This window comes from Arachis hypogaea, chromosome 11 (genome assembly GCF_003086295.3).
Source record: "Arachis hypogaea cultivar Tifrunner chromosome 11, arahy.Tifrunner.gnm2.J5K5, whole genome shotgun sequence".
Taxonomy (NCBI): Eukaryota; Viridiplantae; Streptophyta; class Magnoliopsida; order Fabales; family Fabaceae; genus Arachis; species Arachis hypogaea.
This window is the reverse complement of record NC_092046.1, coordinates 78,850,856-78,861,567: the sequence shown is the minus strand read 5'-3', so window position 1 is coordinate 78,861,567 and position 10,712 is coordinate 78,850,856. Positions and strand designations below refer to the sequence as shown.

The 10,712-nt window shown below is 37.7% G+C and overlaps 1 protein-coding gene across 1 annotated transcript; it reads right to left on the bottom strand.

The window, feature by feature from the left end:
* Positions 1-5,364: 5,364 nt before the first annotated feature.
* On the bottom strand, positions 5,365-10,301 carry LOC112722256 (protein NBR1 homolog). The gene is made up of 7 exons (XM_025773244.3): positions 9,958-10,301; positions 7,503-9,148; positions 7,277-7,397; positions 6,855-7,169; positions 6,609-6,758; positions 5,868-6,470; positions 5,365-5,742 (listed from the first exon to the last, which is right to left on the bottom strand). Exons 1-7 carry the CDS (start codon positions 9,979-9,981, stop codon positions 5,647-5,649), a joined length of 2,955 nt encoding a protein of 984 aa, XP_025629029.1. The 5' UTR covers positions 9,982-10,301; the 3' UTR covers positions 5,365-5,646.
* Positions 10,302-10,712: the final 411 nt, after the last annotated feature.

Sequence of the window (10,712 nt, the reverse complement as noted above, 5' to 3'; positions counted from 1 at the left end):
ACCTCCAAGGTTAAGGTTAGGAGCTCTACTGATTCTTATGGATTAATAATATCACTATTCTATTTCAATCTATGCTTGATTCTATTCTAAGATGTATCTGCGTTCTTCATCCTAATGGATTGGGAGTATAACTTGACCATCATCCCTATTCACATGGGTTCATGCGAGTCCTTAACGGGATAGTACTGAACCACAAGCTTGATTATACATCTCTTAAACGGCTAATCCACAACTTCATTGGGTACTTCTCGAGACATCAGTGCAGCCGAGGTGCGGGGCGATAAGGGCCTTTGTGGTATAGGCTAGAACTAAAGGAGCAGCATTCTCTGATCTAGAAGATCTGACCTTGTCTGTGGTATTTTGAGTAAGATCACCAAGGGAATGGACTGTTAGAGCTTCACCCCCGTTCAGATTGGATTACCGCTGACCCGGCGTTTGATTTGAAGTAGAGGAGATTAATGACCGCTGACCCGGCGTTAATCATATACAGCCTGCCATGGAAAGAATCAATCAGAAGTTAGAGTAGATGGTAAGAAAAGTTGATCTAGAAGGAAGAAGCATCTTCGAAGCCTCAACCGTTCTATCATCACTGATTTCATACCTGTCTAGTAACGTTTTATTTATTTATTTGTTTTATGCGTTTTCTTGTGACAACTATATTCTCTATCCGCCTAACTAAGATCTGTAAGGTAACCATTGCTTGATCAAACTAACAATCTCCGTGGGATCGACCCTCACTCACCTGAGCTATTCCATGGACGACCCGGTATACTTGCCGGTCTATCTATGCGAAATGTGCGGAGTCAGTTTCGTGCATCATAGCTCATTGACTCCTAAGATGGTAGAAGCTCTTGTATGCACCAAAGATTGGCTTAAAGGAGACTTTTTCTCTTCTCTTGTACCTGATAATTTCGAAGAGCTTAAAAATTTTGAGCAAGGTAAATTGGATATTAAATGTCTCTTAAATATATCATATCATAATTTATCAATTCCAATATCTATCTTATAGTTTTTCTCTGTTAGTTAGCTTGATATATATAGTTTGTTTTTTTTTTTGAAAATTTGATTTTATCAGAGGATATTACTTGTTCAGTGGGTCCAGGTTCAATTGCGCTTGAGGATGACTAGAAAACCTTGATTGTTTATGTTTTCTTCGGTTATGTTATAAGAACTTAGGTATTAGACTTAATGAACAAATGTTTTAAATAACTTGGTAGGATTTAATTACTTACTTTTATTCATATTTCAATTTTTTATCTTGTTACTCGTATTCTAAAACTATTTTAAAAATGGAAGCGGTGAAGCTGTGAATGCATATTATTCAGCAGCGTTTGATGGGTTTGGCAATTGGCATATAATGATTCAAATCTTGTTGCTATTGGTTTAACTTTTGCATGATTGAAAATTTATGCTGCTCAAATATGGCGCCAGTTAAAGAGGGATGATAAATTATTGCACATGTGGTCCCCCTTCAAAATATCGCTATCGGCGCTAAACGCCGGATACTGGGTGTTTAGCACCACCCATGAAGTGAGCTTTGCACGCAAACCAAAGGCCCCGACGCTAAATGCCAGTCAGTGGGCATTTAGCACCCAACATCCACAAAGTCTTGCATAATTTACGAGGCCCTCAGCGCTAAATGTCGAGTCGTGGTGTTTAGCACCACTTGTTCAGAGAAGAATTGGCCTTGTTAAGCTTGCTCAGTCATGCATACGTGTAGCATATACATACGTATGACTTCTCTTATTGCACCAGTGATGTGTACGCATGAGCCTCCTTTACTTCTTCATGCATTTTTCACTAATTCATCATCCGAATGCTACCTGAAATCAACAAATAACCATAGAAGCTCAAAGTAGCATTCAATGGGGTATAATTCACTAAAATCCACTAACAAATCAACAGAATGCCATATAAATAATATAAATTCTAGGTGGTAGTCACAGTATAGACTCTTATTGCCGCATGTCCGTTCCTTCAGTTGTCTCGCCTTCGGGAGGATGCCTCGTTCCGCTATCTGGTTATATATTTTGGTGATTGGGGATGGTAGGGTGTGTAGTTTGTGAATTTTCCCACCCTAAGTGGCCAGTTCGGAGCAGTGGATTTGAAGTGTTCTTTTGGGGTATCTTTTGATGGTGGATTTCTACGAAGTGCCGAGTTGCCGTGCTGCTGTTTATTGGTGGCCACTACTTGGCTGATCTCTTCGTCGTTTATGTATTCTCTTGCAATGTTTTAGATTTTGTGCATGGTCCAGACTGGCTTGGTGGTGAGGTGCTTCCTGAAGTCTTCGTTCATGAGATCATTGGTCAAACAAAGACTGGCTACCGAGTCCGTACGTCCATCTACCGTTAGGCACTCATCATTGAACCTGTTGAGGGTAACCACCCACAATTTTGAAAATATAAATAAGTTATAATTCATTTTATAAATTGGAATTCCTTATTTTAGAAATTATTTTATTATAAGTAGCGCTCAGACTTTTAGTACGATCATGAGGTGCTAAAAGTTAGGGTGTTACATTATGGTATCAGAGCAGTTCGTTCTTGTTAGGTCCTTGGGAATGGACTGACTATGCTTTACTGCATACGCTGAGTGTCTGTCATGCAATAGGACTTGTCCTAGTGACAAGAATTTGAGTTTCAGATGCATGATTGTCTATTGATTAATGCTGTTAGTTGACCGTTGCATCTCTCATGGTATTAGGTTTGGCCAACTTAATACTCATGATTCATGTATATAGAAACAGTAATGGATTATTGTAGACAAAGTAAAAGTAATAGGTAACGTGAATCACGAGGTTTTGGGGGTCGATAGAGGTTACTTTTGAGGGTTTACTCCATTTCGAAGTATGATCTTTGTTCGTGCCGCATAACTCAGTGCTCCATTTTCCTCTTTTATCACTTGGGTTGAAGTTTCTTGCTTCAGATTTTCCTTTTGGAATATGATTTGACTATATTTTAACCATTCTTTATCGCTCTTGAATATCTCTACTCAATTGTAATCCTAACTATTCATTTGATACATTTGAAATATTCATCCTTGATATTGCTCATATTCCTCTTTATGAACCATGTGTTCTTTGATTTGGCTTTGAACTTGGTTTCTTATAACAATGATTCTTAAGTCTTTGAAGACGTTACATGTTCTTTCTTGATTAATTTGCACCAAAACATGTACTCTTACCGTGCCACGTGATAGGCGTACTATTTATTCATTTATTTTTCATCTATTCCGTCCCTTGTTTCATTTTTTTTTCGAAAACCAGATTTGATTATCCATCTTTATCATTATTTGTAGTGAACTGTGCCATAAACATCCTGGACATATCGTCGAAACTGGCTTTGGAGCCATTGAGGAGGACGTTGACCCATTTGATCGGGGTCCGGCTAGGGTTACCGGAAAGGCCCTACATTGGACCGCATCGGCGGCTCCCTCTAAGTTCATCCTGGCTTCAAAGGCGTGAGGTGCTCTTGTAGGTCCTTCGTCCCATCATATTTCATATCGGTAGGCTTGTTGAAGCCCTTTGGGAGTTTGGCTTTCAAAATTTTCTCAGTGAATGAGGTGGCTCACATTATCACATGCTCGCTTCATGTTCGCTTAGCATCCCGACAGTGGCGTCGATCATCCTCGTCGCGTCAACATTTCGGATCCCTTGATACGCTATGGTATGAAATAAAATAAGTTTTTAAGAAAAATCCTACCTCAATTAATCGAAACCCGAAAATTAAATGCAACAATTCCTCTGTTATCCTTATTTCACAGTAGCGGCATCAACTCCGACTGTTTCCCGCGGCAGCATCAACCACAAACACAGCATGCAATAACGGTACTCAACCCTATGACATCAAATACCTCAAAATCTTTAACAAACTTTAATAGAATACTAACGACAAGGTTTCATAACAAAAAGCTTACTATAACTAAGGAAGAGTGGCATAAATATAGAGAAAAAGTCTAATAAGAAGCAGAAGCTATAAGATAGACTTGATAAAAAAGATTACATGATTTTATCATTAAACATGACATGGAAGTATAACGTGGCAAAAGGTTACAAAATAGGTTGGTGTGAAAATGATGTAGTTAACATTTGCACACTAGTTTCACGCTAACCCTTAGAGCTTCAACTTCCCAAATTTCAATATAACTTATCTTCACAACCTCTTGTAACGTCGCACACTTACAAGTTTCACCTCCCTTATTGAAATAACGCATCGCTTGCTATTTATGAAATCACACACGTTATACTAAAACAAACTCGAGTTTATTCGAAGGAATACTAAACTCAAGAAGACAAACAGCACGAACGGTATTCGCAATAAATTGAAAGAATACCTTGTATTGCAATCAAGCAAGATCTTAGAAAAACAACGAAATGCACCTTAAAGAGAATTAAGTGCATCTTAAGAAAAGAATCTAAATCAAGAAACTTTTATAAAAACAATAAAGCATATCAAATCATAACAAATTCTAACTGACTCAAGGAAGTAAAAGTTTTATTCTTTTTCAATAAATACACTAAATAATTAAATATATCAAAAACTTGAATTTTTTTTATATTTTGAATTAAAAAATTTATATAAATCATAGCACATGTAACATATAAGAGCTCATCTTAGTAACCCTATAATAGTGTGGTTCAACGGTTTCTTTTAATACTAAGAATATAAGATTATTAGAAGAAATCACCTCCCGTACGCCGTACGGATACGTAATTTAGTTTTTGGGAAGAATGGCTAACAATAGGCCGAGACCCATCTGTATAAAATGGGGTTATTATGCAATTATTGATTTTCTTAGATACCATTAATTAAATTGTAGCCATTGAAAAGGCTTTTCTGAAAATGTTCAAAAAGAACGGGAAACCTATGCACACACTTGGGTCAGTAGTAACAGGTTCATCATTAACTTCATTTAGCAAGTGCAGATTAAAACTCACCGGTCCTTAGCCTTTTACTTGGGACATATGCTCCATAAGCCAACCCATGATCCTCTTTATTATTTGTCAAAATTAGAGGATCCATACCCCAAGGTTGCAAATCTATAACCGTAAAAAGCTTCGGTCAGTCCCCCAGAATATTTCTTTAATTACCTCCTCCTCCTCCTTATACTAATAATAACAAATTAACAATAATAATAATAAATAATAATAATAATAACTACGAGATTTTTGAACCTGATAGTTTAAAATCTTGTAATTATATAAATAAGTAGATGATGGAGTTGTTTCTTTTTAATTATTATGCGAGAGCTACTGATAAGTAGAACCTCTAATTATATGAATAAGCTCATATACATAAGATACACATGATAATTATATAAAGCTTAGAACTTAGAAGATATATAGGAACAAGACCAGACCAAAAATAACAAAGATATATACATATATAAGCTTAATGTAATATATACATATTAAAGCAAAGTCAACATCATACATAATCTTGTCCGAGGGAAAAAAAATTCATAATACATAACCCCAAAATAACCAAAAGCTGTTGTAAATAGCACGACAGCGCAACTTCAAGTAAGATCAAAGGAGATAATTAAAAGTACCTGGCGAATATATATTAGTAGCATGATTGACACTTATTTTGTTTATTAGTATTAGCGTATATATATATATATATATAAGAAATACTTCAGATAAGCCTATTCTCCTCCATTGATTAAATCCATAACAACGCGTTTGATGCTTCCATTATTCTTCTTGAGCAGCCTCTTGTTCATCTCGTTGTCACGGAAACCCTACATTTATAACACCGTATCGCTAATCAAAACTAAATCTAGTCCATAATCATAGAAGCCATCAAGGAAATCAGATAATAAACACCAAGATAAATTAGAAAGTCAAGAAGCAAAGCAAGGCTTACCATCTCTTGCAGCTCCTCAAGGATAGGGTCCCACTCAGAAACACCACAGAGATCATCCACAGACTGCTCCAGATTGTACTCGTTCATCCTCAAGATCTCTTTATTCAAGTCAACCTGCTTGAAACCCATCTCCTCCAGTTCTTTAAGGAGGGTCTCTTCAACAGAACCATTTCCTCCCAATCCCATGGATGTTGACTGTGTATCGACAGCAGAGAATTGCTGATCAGACGGTGCAGTTGGGGCTGTTTCAGATAAATCAATAATGGGATAGGAAGCATCTGAAGATGCTGCAGCAGTTGCAGGGGCTGAGGCACAATAAGCAGCAGCTGAAGAAGTTGCAGGAGAGGATGCATCGGGGCCAACAAATGTAGCATCAACAGGGAGTCTATTTTCCAGTTCCTGCCTTGGTTGTTTATCAGCCATTGGATTCACAGCTTGGGTGGGAGCAATAGGATTCAGGTTTTGAAGAAATGCATCATCCTCAAGAGGTTGAACATTAATATCTATAGTTTGGGGCCCTCCAGAACCACCAACATCAAGAGGAACATTCAAGTTCAGACCTTGAGAGCTATCATAAAAAGAATCCTTGAGGGAAGCATCAACCTGCAAGTACGATAATGAAAGGAAGAAGATATATTATCAAACCAATAGAAACTAGCACTTCACAGTAAGCTCTCCCAGCAAAATGTATAAAGAAAATCACCATGAAGTTAAAAAATCACAACAGCATAGTCATGTCACCTGAATGAGCACCCAAACACGCTGGCCAAATTTGTGTCCAGATGGAGATGCCATCCTCCAGTATGAAACGTAACGACCAGGTAGCTGAGGTGCTCTAAAGTCAACTGCAATGTCAAGCTCCTTGTCAGCAGGAACACCTTCCTCAGGAACCTGGGATGTTTAATCAAAGAGCACTCAAAATACTGCCATGCAAATAAATATCTCAAAAAAGATAAAAAAGATTAAACCATGTGAGTTTCAGCAAACCTCTAAGTAAACTGAATGAGACTCAGATAAGTGATCCCCTCCAATCCAAACTAGTTGAGACCCCTTGGGCCACACTACAGTGCCATTGTTGCGCATCCGCCAGATTTTTGTAAATGAAGTAGATGGAGCCATCATTGTACCATCTATCACATTGACGTCCAAAACAAATCGACTATCCAGGTTTGGCTTTACATGTTTGGTGACCTCCCTGAACAAAGCCTCTGGTCTAAAAGCATGTGGCGATGCTGGGGAACCCATCAGAGGTGGTTGCATCACTGAAGGTCTCGGCATTGGTGGCCTCATGAAACAAGATGGCTGCACCCGAAGGGGAAAAAAAGATAAGAAATAGACATGAATGTGTATCATAACAAAAACGAAGAAAACGTAAAAGATAGATGTATAAATGGCAGAATTATTAATACATGTTCATATGCACCCGAGGAGAATGGTGGGGAATGATACACAGGACGGTCTATTTTGATATAATCCATCTCATTGCCCATTTTAATGAAGCAGATGCTGCACAGATCATAATTTTCTTTCCTGCAGAAAACAACAAAACCATGGTAACAACCCTCAAAAGGCTATTTTATCATATACATATGTAAGGAGCTTTTAAAAATCATCAGACTTAAAATCCATACTAACACTTTGGATTTAAAGCGAGGTCCAGTAATGGGATAGACACCACAACCATCACAGCGAACTCCCTTGTGGAACATGCCACTAGCCTCGGCGGAATTTGGGCTCTTTCTCATTGAGCGAGAAAATTGCCTTCTGAGTTGGGATGATGATTCAGGATGCACTCCCATAAACGGATAATAATAGGAAGGAGTATAATTTGGAGGTATCTGGGTTGGGAAGTTACTAGGAGCAGCATTAATTGGAGATACCCCCATACTTTCATCCTTGCTACTTGAACTAACATCAGTACACTTTTTACCCTTCTTGCCATCACCATCAGGGACTACTGGTGCAATTGGTGTAGCATTCATATCAGTGGTGTGAGATGCACCGGGATCACTGGGAAGTATATTGAGATCAACAGGGGCAACTCCTGACACAAAACCTATACCTGGATTTCCAGCTCCCACCTGTTGCCCAGCAGTAGAAGCGGAATCCACCTGGACAGACTCTGATCCCCTTGCTTCAGAAGGAACAGATCCTCTTGGAATGCCATTCTGTGAATTTGCACCAGCTGAAACATGAGCCTGGAAATAAGGACTTGGAATTCCCATTTTGGAAATGGAATCTGCAATATTAGCAGCCACTGGTCCATAAGACAGCAAGTCGGTTGTAAACTTAGAAACAGCATCGCACAGGTTCTCTGGCAGAGACTTCAGAGAATCAGGAGTAATAACCATAGCTACAGATTTAGCTACATTTTCAGATTCCACCGTTTGGCAAGCATTGGAAGCTGCAACCCCAGATGTAGAACCTGCATCTCTTGCCTTGGGAGAGGAAGATTTTCCAGGGACACCATTTTTTGAACTTGAAGCAGCTGCAGCAATAGCCTGCCATTTTTTGAACGAAAAATTTGCTGTTTTGGAAGCTGAATCAACAGCCTGAGCAATCACCGGGCTTGAAGTAAGCAACTCAGTAATTAACTTGGAAACAGATTCCCGCAGGGGCTCTGGGACAGAATTCAAAGCATCATGAGCTATAACAAGAGGTACAGCTCTAGATGCATTTTCAGCCTCTACCTGTTGATTGGCATCAGATGAAGTTGGGTTCCCAGTCACTGAGGCTTTGACTGCAGGTGTAGCTCCACTTGCATTTTCAGTATCCACCTGTTGACTGCCATTGGCAGAAGTTGCATTCCCAGTCGTAACTCTTGATTTTGCTAACTTCTGAAGAGCCTCGGACATCGGCTCTGTCCCAAATTTTCCATTTTCAGACTCAGCAGGTTGACTATTGGCTTTGGAAGATCTCACTCGTATAATCCGCCTTGGACCTCTTGCTGTGGAGGAAGATTTTTCATGATCGCTACTTTTTAAGGTAGTGTCACTTCCACTGGAAGTGAAGCTGGAACATGACTTAGCACCACTGTCATTGCTGATATGCACATCAATTCTCAAGAATTTCAGGCGCTGCTTCATTGCATCATGCAAATCATCATCATCCACAAGTGTTACCAAGTCGCCATCTTCGTCAACATACTTAAGCTCCAAGTTTGCATCAGAAGTTAAATTGAAAAGAGAAAGTATCTTGGCCCTCAAACCAGCCATGTCAAGATCCAGGTGATTATCAGTGACGCCAGCAGTGAATCGCCGGAGGGTATCTCCATACTTGACCTGCATAGCAAGAAGCGATGTCAAAGAAAAGTGATAACGGAATTATTCAGAAACAAAATGGAGACCAGCTATGATATATTAAAAGCAACATGCAAAATTATTAAGCAGTCTTGTACAATAATTGTTGATGAAATCAGACATGATAAAATAGCAAGTGCTATGTTTAACGTCACAACCTAACTCAAAAAACGCAGTGAATATTCACACAATTTAAAAGGAAATACACATGAGTAAATATTTCAAATGACAAAAGGATCTCCTAGGTCCTAGCCCATAACCCACCTCCTCAAACAAACCAAAGTAGAAATAACATAAAGGGGCATTCACTCATCGAGCAATGCTTACAAAATTTACTTGAGTTTTCGTTTACGCCCTGTTTAGAACACAAATTGTTCCTGGACAACAAATTACTCATACCAAAACCAGAATAATTGATTGGCGTTTCAATTCCATTCTTCTTTTTGAAAACTCCGCAAATACGAAGAGGTATATATAAAATTACAACCCCCGGCTCCGATCATCAAAACAAAATCATCAAAAGCAGAATCAGAATGGTACGCATGTCAACTATCAGATAACAGAGCCCGTAACAGCATCGAAAACAAATCAAAAGCAATTTAATCGGTTGACAACGTCATGTAAACCACACGATCAACTATGCTTCTTACATGAATCGATGAATAACTAAAAACAGTGCCATCAGAAACCATAGATAATGGTAAACGGAAGTGAATATCATGATTCCAGACCAAATAATCATACGGAGTAAAAGGAAACAGAGAAATCAAAGGGGAAATAAGAATGCGAACCTTGATCACTTGAGTAGACTCCATGGCTCCAGAGAAAAGAAGCGTAGCAGTTCCGAAAGACGAAATGGTAAAACCCTAACCCTAATCGGACGAGAGAACTCGGAGCAAGATAGAAGAGAAGATTGGAATTTAGAGTGTTACTCGAACCCGTACAATGCTTTGCTCGCTTTTACGAGTGGAACATATATACTGAGATGTGGCTTTGTGAGCAAGAAATTTTCATTATCGATTTTCTTTTTTAATTTTTTTTTTCCTTTTGAAAAATCAAACAAACAAATTCTTCGCAAAGTTAATTATGCGACCCGCATATTTTTTTAAGAGAAATTCTTAATCCTGAAATTTTTAATAGTTTTTGTTATTATTTAATCGATATAAATATTAAATTATTTTTAATAAATATATTTTATTAATTTATATGTATAAATTTTAAAAAATATACATACAAATTGTATTGATATAATATATAAAATATTAGTAAATATAAATATAAATTATATTTTGCATACAAAATTTTTGTAAATATGAGTACAAATTATTATTAAGTATTCACCAAAAATAATAATATTTTTTAATAATATAATATTATTTATTTTTTAAAATAATAATATTCTTGATGATATTATCTTGTTATTATCCAAATTTTATTCCTTTAATTTTGTATTTGTATATCAATAAAATTACACCGCGAAATATTTTACTGGCTAAGGCTAAATCAAATCACATATCCATTTGCTTCTTTTTTCAACAACATCATC

Bases quoted from the DNA above. Each gene is read 5' to 3' on its own strand.
- LOC112722256 (XM_025773244.3), bottom strand. From the start codon at position 9,981: ATGGAGTCTACTCAAGTGATCAAG. The intron at 7,398-7,502 runs GTTAGTATGGAT...TGTTTTCTGCAG, and splicing joins CCTCGCTTTAAATCCAAAGT to GAAAGAAAATTATGATCTGT. The intron at 6,471-6,608 runs GTGACATGACTA...TCGTACTTGCAG, and splicing joins GTGTTTGGGTGCTCATTCAG to GTTGATGCTTCCCTCAAGGA.